The 17,233-nt window shown below is 34.6% G+C and overlaps 1 protein-coding gene across 1 annotated transcript; it reads right to left on the minus strand.

Annotated features, from left to right (window-relative positions):
• Positions 1-1,417: 1,417 nt before the first annotated feature.
• On the minus strand, positions 1,418-15,693 carry LOC115011029 (scavenger receptor cysteine-rich type 1 protein M160). Its single transcript, XM_029435958.1, has 19 exons — positions 15,633-15,693; positions 13,763-14,074; positions 13,467-13,580; positions 12,581-12,790; positions 12,050-12,235; positions 11,679-11,833; positions 10,641-10,797; positions 10,151-10,471; positions 9,530-9,829; positions 9,078-9,377; positions 8,172-8,480; positions 7,435-7,731; positions 6,832-7,107; positions 6,372-6,556; positions 6,119-6,224; positions 5,635-5,784; positions 4,130-4,225; positions 3,223-3,378; positions 1,418-2,405 (listed from the first exon to the last, which is right to left on the minus strand). Exons 1-19 carry the CDS (start codon positions 15,691-15,693, stop codon positions 2,227-2,229), a joined length of 3,870 nt encoding a protein of 1,289 aa, XP_029291818.1. The 3' UTR covers positions 1,418-2,226.
• Positions 15,694-17,233: the final 1,540 nt, after the last annotated feature.

Here is a 17,233-nt window from a genome sequence, read left to right on the forward strand (position 1 = left end):
TGAAGAGTGAAGTGTCTTAAACCTGCATTCATTCTAATGACCAGCAGGGGGCGACTCCACTGGTTGCAAAAATAAATCAGATTGTAAAGAAGTCTATGAGAAAATGAGGCTACTTCTCTCTTGATTTCTCAGTAAACATTTTCCCAATGAGTTTTAGTTTTCAATCACTAGTTTCATGTCTTCTCCAATACAACATGATGTTCACTTTATAAATTATGGTCCCATTTAAAGTAAAATAGTCGATAAAGCAGGAAATGCTTTAGGGCGTGCTTTCCCTCCTCCCCTATCTTCCAAATATGGTCACTTCTGGATCCAAAAAAACAAGATGGCCACGTCCAAAATGTGAAACTCAAGGCTTCAAAACGGTAGATCACAAACCATGGGTGACGTCACGGTGGCTACAACCATTAAGCATAGACATTCAGTCTACATGTGTGTTGTCAAGACATTATTTATTTTGTCGACAAAGAGGATTTCTTATTAGAATCTTAGAAATTCAACGAAACAACCCAATGACACTCTTTCCCTCACAGGGCACTACTGCTCCTCTGTATTTATTTACAGCTTCAGCCACACAGCAGACCTAATCATAATCATGATCCCACAGCAAGACCTCCATCAGCGAGGCTGAGCGTGATGTTTACATATCATACGAGGGCTGTTTCTCACAAATGAGTCCCTTTGGGTGTATCGCTGGCGCTGTGATCTCAGTGACTCTTGGCTAACGCGCGACTGAACATGTGAGGCTCAAGCGGGTCTGTCAGTATCTTAAAAGCAGCACCAGTATGTCGGTCCCTTACGGATAGCCTTACTCGTGTCAACATTTGTAGCGAGCAGCTGCTCTCTCTCTATGTCTCAACCTTTGGGGGGAAATGCTTAAGTGATTATTAAGAATGTTAAAATGCATTGAGATGAAATTGTATTCGAAATGTTTTAGGTAACAAATTAAAATGGATAGATATAAAATAACTAGAAAGACATTATTGCATTTTTTAAGATGAGACCAACAGTGAAATAGAGGCAACCTTGAGTCACTCTACAAACGATGTCTTGTGAAGAAAATGGCTTATAGTGCTGTGTATCAAACTATATATAACGTATATAACATACAGTTTGATACTCAACATCTGAGCCATTTCCAATGAGTCTCTGAGGCATCGTTAGATGTCGGTAGAAGATAAAACCTAAAAGTGGTAACAGAGCATTCAAAAAGTTTCGACATTAAAGATAATTTAAAGTTGTGCTGCACAAAACTTAATGACACACAACAGATCCACACTATACAGTTATTGCTAAAAAAAAAAAAAAAATTGGTTTTGTCAAAATGTAACCACATTGTTGTTAAAGACACCGAAACAATAAAAGATGACAATAACAACCAACTGAACATTATACTCATGTTTTATATATATTTGGAAATATGCATACTTTGTTTCTTGCAGAACAAGGAAAATATTAAAGAATATGACTGTAAAATCTCAATGTTATACATTCTTAAAAAGCCTATAGACTCAGAAATATACAATACAACCATGCGATGAAATGACCTGATTACTGAATCAGCTGTGAGTTTGACTCATGTCACATTTATTTCATTGTTGCTGCATGCATTCTTTATATAGATGTTGACAAGTCAACAAAATACTGCAAAAAATAAACTCATACGCAAATCATTGAAAATCTATTACTGTATTAACATCAGATTTGTTTTTAACAAAACAATTAAAAAGATCATATATGATTATTTAACATTCTAAGCACATTTCATAATGGCCATAAAATCAACAACAGGCAGTAGATTTTATAATAAAAACAAAAAAAGATTTATAGCTTTGCTTATCGCTCTAAGTTTCTGTCACTTCCGTCTCATTTTGTACATTTAAAGAGAAAGCTAATTGTGCTCACTCATCTTCCTCGCCTGTGCAGGCTAACACTTTGTACATTTGAAACCTCTGATCGACCTTTTGTTCTATTCATAAACTGTACAATCTTGTCTGATATGGAATTATCAGTATGAATCATTTAATTAGTTTTATCTAGAGATGCATGTTTTTCTTAATACACTCAATTTTTAAGTTACTTCATGAATATCTGCTGAATAAAAAGATTTACTGTGACATCGTTTTGTCCGTCTGTAATTTCAGACTTTTTTCGTCAGAGTAAATGGCAGCTAGGTGTTTGGGGAGATCCGCTTTGCCAGCTAAACCCAGGTTTGGCTCACCCGTCTTAGCCCGGCACCAGGTAGTCATCATCCCCCTCCACTAATCCTACAGGTTCCGCTGCGTCGCTCTCAGGTGTGACTTGGGGGCTGTCGTGGACTTCAGCTTCAGTCTGAGTGATTGCAGGGAAGGCTTCAATGTCGTCGTAATTCTCCTGCGGGTCGTCCACCTCGTAGGTCACCCCATCTGTGGTGAATAAAACAGCTGCATGTTAAAGTTTGCTCAGTGTGATTGCTGACATTGTGAACATTTATCAAAGTATTGGTATTAAAAGGGTGAATAAGATGACAGATACCACCATGAAACTTCTCTTGTTGATTACTTGCATTACCTTATTAAATATGTGCTAATTTGCAGACATTTGCAGAACTGAAATGTGAACATTGGATAAAGTCAGGTTCAACATTCTTGTTTATATTTTGTCAAATATTTTGTTGAGTCGAAGGGCTTTACAGAAGGAATTTTGGATATATCTTTGTATCACTCCATGAATCCAAAAATACTGTAACAGCCATTAAAAAAAATCTATTTTCACCATATTTTTAGTAATAAAATGTTTTAAATCCGGCTATGAATGCTATATGAACAAACCCATCAGTAAAAACCTTCAGAATTTAGAGAGGAATTAAACTGTAAAATATGGTGTGTGTGTTGGGCCGTCCATACCGCCGATATGGTCGGCAAAAGAACTCTCTGATTGGCTGTTTGAGTTTAAGCGAATCAGTGCACGTGAGGAAAACAAACGAATGACTAAAGTCAAGAGGGAACACAAAGAGTCTCTTTTAATCTTTCATCTACATCTCATCTGATTATTCCACAGATGCCTGGAATAAAGCTAAGTGGTGAGCCAGAGTTGTGTGAAAATGGTCGTCAAACGGAGCAGAAAGCATGTTATGGAAGCAAGATATTCCAAAATGTTGAAATTATCAAGTGCATGAAAAAAAAACTATGTAGTGTCTCGCATTAACTGAAAAAGATGCGATTAAAATGGTTCAAAACTTTCCTGAGATGTGATCGAGGGGAACCTCATCGACATAGTTGCCTCCTGAAGCAGCAAAGGTGGCAGCCTGACCGGTCAGGGGCTCAGTCTCAGCCACGTCATCCATATTATTGTAAGAATTGAAGGAAGTGCTCTTCACTTCAACCTCTTCTCTGAAACCTGCATAAACAACAGCAAGAAAACATTCAAAGACACTTTCACAATGTCCTTCATTCCAAATCACAATGCCCTGCGTTTCCATTATGAACACATGAAACCATCATCATAAACTCAGTCATAAAAGATGATTTCACCATATTCCAATTATGCTTATTATTTACTTTAAAATAAAGTATGAATATTAAGGTAAGACTCCCCAAGGAGAAATTCTCATGTTACAGCAACAAAGAGACTACCTAAGAGGTAAGACCACAGAAAATAACTATTTCAATAAAATACATAAAAAAGAAAGAAAGTAATCTGAAAGGTGAAAAATAAAAAGATTTGTATGCAATATATACATTACAGTACCTAAGACTATAAAACTGAGTTATAAATAAATCCAGCAATGTGACATGATGTGTGAACTATATAAAGTATAAAGAACATACAATGTACAGCAATAATACAATAATATGAAATAAATTGAAAATAAATTGAAAATAATACTATGGTATAGCATATATACATACAGTATATGTATATATATATATATATATATATATATATATATATATAAAATAACACTTGAAATTAAGTATTAATATAGGGATACATGTAACATAATGCAATGTAAAATAAAATACTACTATATATTAGCATTTCTTACACTCACATAAAAATAATACCGACGATAGATTTGATTAGGATTCACCATTCCACAAATTGTTTAGCAAATTACAAAAAACAAAACAAAGGTTTTGAGACTCACTGGCCTGACTCCGGTCCTCCATTTCATTGGATTTTTCCATGACGTCGTCATAGTCGCCACTTTCAAACTCAACTTCTTTTCTTGCCAACATTCTCGCTGCAACAAAAGAGCATGAGACATTTAACTCATGCATCACAAACGACCGGAAGAAGTTAGTACACTACACATGCAAATATTAAAGGGGACATATCATTATATTAAAGGGGATATATCATAGAAAAATACTGACAGAGTGATTTAGCCATTCTTGATGCGTGCTATATGTTGTGCGTGTGTGTTTATTTACGTGGTAATCACATTGGTCATGTTACGTAACTTACATAAGGGAGTCACTGGTGAACAGGTGCTGGGTATTAGGAACTTGGAAGGCAAACATTTTTAACCATGCACGTGTATAAGTTTGTTTTTTTGGATCAACGCATATATTCTATGAAGGACCTGTTCTTTTGCACCACCATGTGTTGGAAGTGACTCTTTTGAGAAAAATAATGCATTTTTAAACATTAAAGCATGTAAACATATTCTAGTAGAAACACAAAATATGAACCTGAAAATGAGCATGACATGTGCCCTTTGACCCATTTTGACATTTTAAAGCAGTAAAAACACCCTAATGACATTCTTTAAGCCTGAAATTTGATTGCTTTTCCTAAAGTGGTCCATAATATATAATATTAGCCAATATATTGCCTAATTATTAATGAATGTGCTGGTGTAAATTCAAAGGGATTGTGAAGTCATCAGAGGGGTCAGATAAAGGTAAAGGGAATCTTGAAAAAGTGCACTGGGTTGGCATGTTGGCATCGTTGATTGGTGGTTTCAATGGCTATGATGAAACATAACAATCAAAAATGTTGTTTTATCCTTTACTTTCAATACATGCATAGACATAACCGAGGCTTTTGTGTGATTGTGAATCTCTATAAACGAATAGTGTCAAACCTAAAGAAAACGCTCTCTGTTCTCTGAAACATGAATGAGATCAATAATTCATTATTGACTGGTAAGATATCTATGGATGAAAATTACATTACTGGTTGGACATTTGTTAGACTAATTAATCATTATAAATGACTAATTATTAAGGTAAAAAATGACCCGCTTCATACTGTCAGAATATGAACAGTGTGTAAGAGTTTAAAGTAAGCGTTGGTGGGTGGCACTGACATGCTGCTATTCATATTTCAAGTACAAGAGCTGAAATATAAATGCTGGACAAAAGCAGCAGTGATGCCGTTATTTGTAATGGTCTTATACAGCAGTCAGAATATAGACAGCATGCAGAAAGACTGGCCTCTTGTGGCAAAAAGCCTCCAGTACACCTGTTTTCATTACAGCTTGAGGATCGGGATGGTTGGATAGATAAGTTGATTTAGTTTTGTCTGTTGGAATGGAACACATTTTCAAGGCAATTCATTCAAAGTGAAACAAATGACATTAAATCAGTATTTAATTGTAACTGAAGCAGCTCGCAGCAGATATGTGTAATAGAACAATATACTCACTCGAGACCGCCTTGGCTTTGTTGACAATGCAGATTCGTACAAATATGACAATGAGTATCACAAGAACCAGAATAAATCCTAGTACCAGGATAATAGTCACTGTGAGGTTCGGAGCGGGTTTACCTGTTGGTTCTACTTTCTCCACGTACCCTGAAATCAAACAAAGCCACAGAATCAGAACAAAAATACTATACATTATGTACAACATATCTGAATTATAATGAAAGAGCTGTGCAGTTATTAGAAGTGATAATTCTGTGTAGAAATATATTTTTACGTTGCCTTGTCTGCATTTAATCACAGAGTGCAGACGCTGCATGATTCATTGAGTTACTCTATGCCAAGGTAATCAAATCAGAAATTGGTTTTATATTAAATAAATTCAAATTTGACAGATTACCAAAAGCTGATTCCCATGCCAAAAAAACTGAATGAGTATGTTGGGAACCAGCCTGACGTATTGGGAGAGGATTGATGGTTTTACCGTTACAGTAGATCTCAGCTGGTCTCTGCCCGTCACAAGTCTTGCGTTGGACACAGTACTTGATGTCGTTGGCATTATCGCAAATCAGTGTTATTCCCATGCTGACCTAGAAATTCAAATTTAAACTTGTCTTTAGAGTAAAAACCATTTCATTCAGTCATAGAGTCTGACAGCTAAAAAAACAGTGGATTATTAGACTAATGGGTGGGACATTGCCAGAAACATTCATAGAAATTGGAATAAAAAGATTTACCTGTTTGTTGTTTTTATTGATGCTATTATTGTAACCTTTACAATCTGTATTTTCACACAGCATCTCCGAATTCAGAAGTTTCTTGGGAAATGACTCTGTCAGAGGACACACTTTTTCCCAATTATCTCCATAGTTGACTTGAATCTGACCTCCGCATTTTTCTGTGGTGTTGAACTTGACATCGTCTGTACAAATAATTAAAAAATATTAACAATTCAACTTAGTAGTGGTTATTAAAGGAACAGTTTGACATTTTAGGAAAGGCGCTGGTTGGCATTTGTTTCACTTTGCAGAGACAGCAAGGCTAGCTGCTTCACACTGCTACTTATCTTTTTACTAAGCAAGGCTTATCGCCTCCTGGCTATAGCTGACATGAGAGTTCATCTTTTAAATATTAATTTAAATTTAAATATTGCAAAATGTCAAACTATTTCTGTAATACACTTATATACATACTTACTGACACAGTGAATAGACACCAAATTTCCATCACACTTTGCCAGGAATCTCTTGCACTCGCCCATTTGAACATGGTTGTGTTCACAGCTGACATGGTGGTACTGCTTATCTGGCTCCAGCAGTTTAACTCTGACGAGACCATCAATGGCGTAGCTACACCCCTGTTGTTGGCAAACCATGCCTGAATATTCTTTTTTCCAATGACTGTCGCACACCCCAATGTCATTTATCCTCACTTCACCATGACATTCATCTGAAAGGGTGACCTTTGGCTCATCTAGGAAGTAAAGCAACAAGATCAAATACTGAAGGAGCAACAACAAGTTATAGTTTTCTGGAGGGCTACGTGCTGGTATATTTAGTTAGCTAGAAACTAATCAAACTCATAACCTCCTGACAATTTGTGAATTAATCACAATCTTTATGCTAAGCTACACTAAGCCAATCGTCTGCTGGCTGTAGCGAGTGGTATCAATATTCTCCTTTAACTCTTTTATTTCCTAAAATGTCAAACCTTTAACGGTCAATAGGAATGATTATATTATCTTAAACACTATTGGTGTCATGTCTCACTTTTAGGAGGTTTAAGAAATACATATTATACCTTGACATTCAATAAAGAGCGTCTGATTTGTTTCGCTTTGCAGTGAGGTGTCCTTTTCACAGGCCCAGATGTTTTTTGGATTCTCTACAGCTGCACAGCTGAAGCTTGTGGTAGGCCTACTGCTTGAAATTGTAGTCTTATTTGACTTTAATTTGCCACATTCCAGATCCTGGCAAACTCTGTTTCCATCAATTTCTGTCCAGCCTTCAATGGAAACATGACTTGTTTTTTCATGCGTGTCAACAAACAGAGATCCACTGCAGGCCTTGGAGCCAGACAGTGTCAGCTTACTCCAGCCTAAAAAACACAGTGGGGAGAGATGAGAGAAGATTCAGGAAATACAAAACTCACAAAACTCTTAATTAACAAAAACTTAAAAATGCGGATTACATGTTGAGGACAAAATTAGCTTACACTGTGATCCTCAAATGTCACAATGGCTCTTACACATATTTGTAATGTCTAAAGATTAGCTAATATTTTAATCGTTGGGTAAACGTAATAACCCTGATTATAGATTGCGTTGATGTTAAAGGAATGTTTACTTTGGAAAATATGCTTATTTCCTTCTTCTTATACACTGTTCGGACATACACATTCTAACTTTTCCAACATGAAAGGATTAAATAGAGAAAATATGACAAGACACAAGCTGTAGTTTGACAAAGACACTGGAGTATAGACATAATGAAAACATGTCGAAAGTGTTCAATTTGAGACAAAATAATTATACATACTGGAGCATTGGATGGCACCAAGAGGGCATTTGTCCTCACTTAAAGTCATAGTACATGCTGTTAATGACTTTCCAGAACACTGTATTTTGGAAATGATACGACCCCCTGCTGATTGAGGTCCGAAGTACTCAATCAGCAAATTAGTACTCAAGTCATTCTGACTACATGACAGCTCCCTACAGATGATGTTTCGTATGTTGCTGTCTTGAAGAGCTTCTTTGCAAACTGGGAGCCACTGGCCATCATTGTACATCTGCAAGTTTCCAGAACATTTGTCTCTGGTAGTATTAAATCTGGCCATGACACTACCTGCAACAAAACAATGAAAGGTTTAGAGTTATTTATAATGTTGAACAATAATGTTCACTTTGTGGAAGGTATTTTAAGAAGTCAGTCTCATGACCCTGAGTTATTTCCATTTAAATATGTCATGTGGCTATGCACATCAGAGTTTATAGGAACGCTCTGATTAATATGTGCTTTGTGGACCATCCATCCGAATCATCTGGTGCAATAGGAGTAACATTTCCTTGGTTAATAACTCTGCTTAATTTGAATTTTAGAGATTGATGTGTTGTATTATTGTGTATTATTGTGCCAAATCAATTTTCCCATCAGGGATAATAAAGTGACTAAACTGAACTGAACCAGTTGTCTAATACTGATCATCGGACAGATCACCAAAACAAATATGTTGTACTTTGGTTTAACTTCCCTCCAGATTCGACTGAAAATATCACCCCCCTCAATTGACATTTGTAAATAGACATTTTTAAGGTGGTAAGAATCCACAAAGCATTCAAGCTGACCAAAAGTATAAACAGAACAGTTTAATTTTGATCATATTTTTTAAATAATTGTTTTGGATGAATATACAGTATATATATATAAAATAAAATACATTACCTGAGCAAACAACATAGGCTGGGTTTGTCTTACAGGAGTCTTCATGTGCTTTAAAGCTGATGGCGTTGCACTCGGCCAGGTTGGTCCAGTTCTTGTGGGGGTACAAACCTTTGAAGGCCACGTTATATTGTTCAGGCTTGGCATTGAGATGTAGGATTTGGTCCCCACAGTCCAGATTTTTACACAGCATCAGAGAATGATGGTCTGTCCAGGTGTCGTTACACACACCTCCACACTTCCCGTCCACACAAAAGTGGACATGCCCCCAACACTTATTGGTCAGGTTTACCTTAATTTTTCCTGTTGTGGCAACCAAAAGGGAAATAGCAAAAGAGATGAGGAAGTCGTTTGCAGATTGAAAAAATGACAGTTTTGAATATATGGAATGAACCTTGAATATACGTGACGAATAAAAGTTTGAATATGGAGTGAAACACCACGTGTCACATTACCTGAGCACTCCACAATGGCAACAGAAGCATTGTGGTCGCTTGGCCGTGTTGTTGTTTCACAGTCAAACAGAGATGTGGTGTTGGGTGAGCACCTGTAAGATTCATTCCAAACATCTTCCATCATACTAGTGTTGGAGGTAGTGAAGTGTGAGGCTTTCCCACATCGCATCTGCCGACATACTATGTTTGCAGTCTTTTGGTTCCACGTCTCTTTGGACCCAGAGAGCCAGAAGGTTTTGTTGCGGTGTTCTATCGCCACCTCGCCAGAACATGATCCCTTAAGAAATACCACCTTGTGGTCTGACAGAAAAAAATAAATAAAAATGAAGACCGTTAGTATCGTCACAATACATGCTGGGTTATGCTCAAGCCCCCACACAGACTAGAGTTAGCAGTATAGAACGTGAGATGTATTTATAACGGTAATAAATAACCCTGCACCGTAAGCTGTTGAAACCCTAAAATAGCTGTATAAATGGCCTTTTTTTTACACTTTTCACTCAAACCTCAAACAGAAATGTGGAGGACAGATTCAAATTCACTTACACACATCTTGACTGTAACAGAATGGAATTTGGCACAAGAGAACACAAGAGAAGGTCAAAGGGAAAAAAGTCTCACCATCACAGGTTATTCCCACTGCCACTGCCGCGGTTGATTTTGGGATTTGTATATCCCCTGTAATACATTCAGATATATTTTCGGCATTTTGCTGACAGTTGACGTTCTTAGCCAGAAAGTCACCTGAACCCTGGCTGAATTTTACATGACTGGTGGAATACTCTTGGGAATAATTCCCACATCCCTGTTGCCTGCAGACCACGTTTGAATTAATGCTTGTCCATTGTTTTTTATCGACCCTGTGCCACAGGCCCTTATGCTGGATCTCCACTCTCCCAGCACATTTCCCAGGACTGTCCATCAATCTCACATCCAAACTCCCTGTTCCATGACAGCAAGAGAATTGTCAAACACGTTAAACGCATGTTCTTATTACATACAGTTTGGCAGAAACAAATTGAATTGTACATATACTTCGTATCAATACATGACATCACACAGCTGTCATGTCAGGAAGAGTCTATCACCATATGATGCCTGCGTATCTCACCTGCACAGTCTACGTAGGCGTGGGACGAACATTTGAAATGATCTTTGTCACGCTTGGCTCTACAGTGCCACAGTGAGGATTCTTTGGCTGAGCACTCCACGTTGTCCATTATCCCGTTATTTAGTATTTTATTAGTATTCTTATATTTACTAATCATCTGGAAGACAGCATTTATGATCATTTGGAAATCAAGTCATTCATTTGTGCTGAACAATTGACTCAAAAATAACAGAGATAATAACAATATTAGTAATAATTATAAAGAACAACAACAATGATACTACTAATAGTGATAATGTTAATTATAATACTAAAAACAATAACACTTATACTGCTATCAGTATTATTATTTTTAGTATTATTAATAATAATATTAATAACAATAGCAATAATTATAAAAACAACAACAATAATACTACTAATAAGTAATACTATTAATTATAATACTAAAAACAATGACAACACTTATACTGGTATCATCATTATTATTAGTATTATCATTATTAATACTAATATTAATAACAATAATAGCAATAATAATAAAAACAACAACAATAATACTACTAATAGTAATAATATGAATTATAATATTAAAAACAAAAACAATACTTATACTGCTATCAGTATAAGTAATACTACTACTACTACTACTACTACTACTACTACTACTACTACTACTAATAATAATAATAATAATAATAATATTAATAATAATAACAATAACAATAACAATAATGATGAAGCAGAAGAAGAAAACAATTATATAAAAAATCTATTTGGAACTGCTGATATAAATAAAATACATTCTTCCAATTACAAAATAAAAACGTTACGCCATAAAACACACCCATGCTGAGTACAACACACTCGGGGTTTTTGCTGCTACAGCCTTACTTGGTCTGCTGTGACCAGAGGCTGATGTGGCTGATGTCTCCTAATGTTAGCAAACTTTTTTGAGTCAGTTTGCTGACTTAATGAGTCTTTATTCTCTACTTGTGTGTTTATTAGTGCTCCTTAAATCTGATAGTAAAAACTCACTCTCCCGCAGTTTAGCTCCCTGCAGACCACTTCAGCTTCCTTATCGGTCCAGGTGGAGGCACACACGGGCCAACGGGCGTTATTCACTTCAATATAAACTGCACCATAGCACTGGCTGGTGTTTCCTTTGTCCATCAGAACCACTTTAACATTATCTGTGGAAATGAAGAAATAATAGGAAAGTGTTGATATCATGAGTTAGTGAGTGAGTATAATATTAATGTGACATGAAAGACTCTTTGACAGTTGAAGAAATATTATATAAGACAAATTCTTGTCCCATTATTGTTTTCTTAAAATACAACGACAGAGTAGTTGCTTTGAGGTTGCTTGTGAAAAAGAAGTGATTGAATATTAATTTTTTGAATTACCTGTGCATGTTAGCTGCTTGCCAGTGGGACTTTGTTTGACAGCGGTACCACAATACATTTGCTTGCACCTCACATCTGGAGTGGTGTTTATGTCTTTAACAGGCTCCCAGATGTCGTTTTCCAGTTTTTCAAGCCTCCCAGAACAAACATTTGATGTGTTTCCGCTGAGTTGTAGTTTCTCATGATCTGTTTATGAACCATTTTCTTAATTCATTGTTTCTTTCAAGGGAAACAGGGATATTTTTTCCCGGATTACAATCGCCATTTTAAACATGTAAATTGAAACAAAATAAAACAAAACTACTTGGTTATATCATGGTTTGTCTTAAAATAGAGTTTGAGCCATCCATCCTGACATCGTCCACTCATGTCCTTTCACTGACTTTTATTAGAAACAATTTGATATGTAAAAAAAACTAAAGTAATTCAGGAGAAAATACGTTCCCCTCAAAATGTAATTGAAAACTCTCGTTACATGGGAACACAGTTTTTAGGAGACCAGGCTGCTCTAAGTTGGTGAGTGTGTGTTACCTGTGCATATGACAGAAGCAGGACTTTTGCATGATGGTAATTCCTTAGTGGCGCACTGCCACAGGTTAGTTACATCTCCAATGCCTGAACAGTCGATTGACATCTTCTTAAAGTCTTTGAAGCTCTTCCAAACCATCCATTCGACTTTAGGAATTTCCTTGTATCCACCGCAGTTGAGGTTTTTACACAAAAGATCGGCGTCTTTTTGTTCTTTATGTGAGAGGGATCAAGTATACAGTGTTTAATGATCATCATCATAGTACTAAACATAGCACAATACCTGATACCTACTAAACAAATCCATTTCAATGCATTGCAAAGTCAAAAGCAAACAGTAAAGCTGCTTATTAAAGAGTCCCATTTTGCAAAAAGTTGTGTCATATAAATACTGTGAAAGCGTCAAAACGCTCACTGATCAGAACCGTTATTATTATTTAGATTTATCTTGTGACCCTTTGGAGGGCGCCAGACCTCTCGGTTGGGAACCACAGGATGAACTAACTGACTTTTTATGAAGAAGATAAAGTGCTGTAGCTCCTCCTCAGCCAGCTACCACAGTCAAATGTCGCTTACGCATTGATGTCTCAATAATATGATGATGGTTCAATAACAATTTTTCCAACTTTACTTGATGTTTTAAGTATGTTTAGCTGTTAATACTTCTATACTTTTACTCAAATAGAATTTTGAATGCACCTTTACTTTATTTACCTATTTTCAAATTGTTGCACTTCATCTTCCACCGTTAATATTCCTCTCGCAGCTGGTTACTTTATTTGTACTTAACGTGAAAAAGAACAGGCCTGATTTCTCTTTTGAACTCACGCAGCGCTAACATTCAGAAAGACTGAATCCTGTTGAGGTGTACTGTATCCACGATGCTAACTCTTACCCCAGCCGCTGTCGCCACACAAGTAACCTGAAGATGTCTTCTCCCTATCTGTGGAGTACTGGACAGCTCCCGCACATCTAAATCCATCCAGGCTCATGTGGATTTTATCTAGAAGAGCAAAAAGAGTTCATTAAAATAAACAGCCAACGTCATCATTATGTATTTCTTCACATTTAGTATTACTCTCAGCCGCTATTACGCAGCACAGGATCTGACTATTTAAAGGTGTACTTAGTGTATTTTGAAGTGTAAAAGTGAGTGACTAGTTACACGTAAAAGTGTAGCCTTACTTGAACATTCAATCTTTATCAGCTTCTTATTTGTGAAGTGCTTTATGCCCCAACCAGGGTATGTACATTCCGTCAGATGCCTCTCTTCTCCGGTGCAGTTCACTTCATTGAGCCAGGCTTCGCCAATGGGCAACTGCGTATAGTCTGAGTAGGTGCTCACAGGTTCATCACAGTGAGTGCTCCTGCACACCACTTTGGCATTGTTCATGCTCCAAAATGTATCTCCAACATAGCCCAATTTGCTTTTATGGTAGATTCTAATGTGGCCTTCACATGGGTTGCTTCCATTCATGAGAATCAGCCTGTTGTCACCTGGTTACAAGACAGGACAGTTTATAAAGAAGTAAGCAGTGTTACGTGACTTCTTACATGTAACAGTCACGTGATTAAATGACAAAATATATGTTATCAGTTACAGTTACTGAGAAATAAAATGTAAATAAATGACAGGCACTAATATAAATGTTGGTGATTACAAAGGGGTTGAAATATATTCTTTAAAAAGCTTACATGTAGAATATCACAATAAGGCTTTTGCTCTGTTATACTGAAGTTATTAAAATAGTTACATTACTTATTACATTTCTTCACAAGGTAAGTAGTAATCTCTAAACCTATAACATTTCTAATTACATTTCCAACTCAGGATGTATTTATATATACACAATATGCATGTTTTATCTTTATTTTATGGTCTTCAGTCATTTTTTGTTGAAATATTTAAGTTTGCCGAGTCAGTTTTATGTTTTTTTTAATAACTTTTATATTTCTGATCTCTCTACACATGTTTTCTATGGCAACATGTTCTTATAATTGAGTCACATTTTATAAAAACGTTGTGAGGCTGACTCTCATGAAACATTATTTTGTTTACCCTTTGATGCCCTTTCATTTGTTTCTATTTAATGGAATAGTTCAAAATCTTTAACTCAAATTTTCAAATCAAATGAAAAAAAATATTTTAGAAAAATAAAAATTTCCTTTTAGGTTTCGTCAATTAAAAGTATTTAATTTGACACTAATTAAAGGAAGTATATATAGGGAATATTTAGCTCCAAGTACAGTAAATATTCATTTAGTATCTATATTTAGAAAACTTTATTCCCCCTATATGCTTAATTGCATATTTGCTTGTACACATTTTCTCTTATAGGGAAACTATTGAAACAAAAAATGTTATGTTGATAGCTTTTACTATATTTTAGAAGTTAAGGTGATTTTCATAAATCTTTCTGAAATAAAACATTGGCACAAATTTGAAATGTTCACTGATTTCATGATAGAAAATTGACTATGCATGGGATTACATTAAGAAATGTCAAAATAAATGATCAATGAATGATTTGTTTCTATTATGATCCATTATCAGTTTTTAAACGGACATTAAAACGTGCCAAACTAAGCACTTCATCTAAACTGATGCTGACAAAGCCGTAAGAATATTTCTTCTGATTGTGTATGATTATTTTATATTTTAAATCTTGATAAAAGAAAAGAAAAAGAAAATCAAAAAACGTCAACCTCATAGTTTTAGATTGAACTCTATTTGAATCTCCTTTTTCCTGATGCTTTAACTTCTATACTGGAACCTGGTTGCTATATTTCTGCTCACAGTTACAATTATGATTATTACTACCATTTTCATGTTTTACTTTTCATTGGTGCTTTGTCATTACAAATTATTTTTGAGACTAAGCAAGATATTTCCTGCAGCACCTGCATGTGCTTACCTTCCAAAAACAGCTGTCCTTAACTTACATATTGTTTATGTAAAGGAATAACTTTAAACACAATCTGGATTCATGTTTTTCTTGCTTAAAAATATTGTCACAAATACATAGAGTTGACTCTAAAGAGATTAGTTACTTGCCTTGTGCGATCACCCGCTCGATGTGAGCTGTGTAGAGGAGAAGAAGGAGGAACCACATCATCACCACAGCTCATGACAGAGAGTGAGGCAGATCAATGATCCGCTCGGCTTTATATTGCCGAGGATGTGGCCACCAAAAATGGATCAGAGCTGTTACATGCACGTGCAAAGTTATAAATATTGTATCACAATGAAAGAAATCTGATGGGCTTAAATATATGGAGGATCTGGGGCGGAAAAAACATCAAAACATAATTTTCTTTTAAGTTTTATATATATATAAAGTATATATAAAGAAATCAGTGGATGAATGCTACAAAAACGCACAGTTTATACAATATGTACATACTTTTATTTGTATAAAGTAAATATGTGAATTGTAAATTTCCCTATGACGATTAATGGGACACCATTGGAGACACTAAGTGCAACAAACACGGGGTGTGCAAGAGCGCTGGCTGTGGGAAGTGTCCTCGACACGCTACAGATTTCAGGAGATTGGTAAATTGATGTCTGTTGGTGAATTATAAGAATTGGCGCGTGTTATTTTTCTTTTTTTCTTACTTTTAATTATAATGCAGACTTGAATGTATGCCCAAATCAAATCCATTTATATTCTTCTAATATCTGCTTTAACTGGGAGAAAGCACATACCTACCACATCCATACCCGGAGAATGACGCAGTCGACAAGTCTGATGTTTTCATTCTTCGTCATTGAAATCTGATTTAAAAGTTTTTTTATTTTAACAATAAGATCACAACTATTTCTTTAAACTCAGAAACACAAATGTGTATTAATTCTCTAATGAATAAAGTAAAGTAAAGTATTTGACTATTAATAGCAATAGTTAGTAATTGCCAATAGTTGCTTTAAAACTAAAATATAAATACAATTTAAAAACATTTTTTTTAATTATCTTTGACTGCTCAGCCAAAAGCAGTAGTAATTACGATGATAACATTGTTACAGTATATATACCTTTTTTTATAAATATATACACATATATATGTATATAAATATATTATATAGTTTTATATATATATACTGTAGATATATATCTATATATATGTAGATATATATCTATATATATATATTATATATATATTATATATAATATATATATAGTATCTTATATATAATAATATATTATATATATCTATTATCTAGATATCTATATCTATATCTATATATAGATATATATATCTATAGTATCTATAATATCCTAGATCTAATATATGATATATATAATATATATTATATTATATATATATTAATCTTATATATATATCTATATTATATTATATATATATATATAGCTATATATATATATATATATATATATATATATAGATATATATATATCTATATAGATATATATATATATATATATATATATATATATATATATCTATATAGATATATATATAGATATATATATATATATAGATAATATATATATATATATATATATATATATCTATATATCTATATATATATATCTATATATATATATATATATATATATATATATCTATATATATCTATATATATATATATATATATATATATATATATATATATATATATAATAACATTAT

The sequence above is a fragment of the Cottoperca gobio genome, chromosome 7 (genome assembly GCF_900634415.1).
Source record: "Cottoperca gobio chromosome 7, fCotGob3.1, whole genome shotgun sequence".
Taxonomy (NCBI): domain Eukaryota; kingdom Metazoa; phylum Chordata; class Actinopteri; order Perciformes; family Bovichtidae; genus Cottoperca; species Cottoperca gobio.

Coding starts and splice junctions, on each gene's coding strand:
- LOC115011029 (XM_029435958.1), bottom strand. CDS start 15,693: ATGATGTGGTTCCTCCTTCTTCTCCTCTACACAGCTCACATCGAGCGG. Junction 6,557..6,831: donor GGTGTCTATTCACTGTGTCA/GTAAGTATGTAT, acceptor TTATTTGTACAG/ACGATGTCAAGTTCAACACC. Junction 2,406..3,222: donor TCCCCTCGATCACATCTCAG/GAAAGTTTTGAA, acceptor TATTCACCACAG/ATGGGGTGACCTACGAGGTG.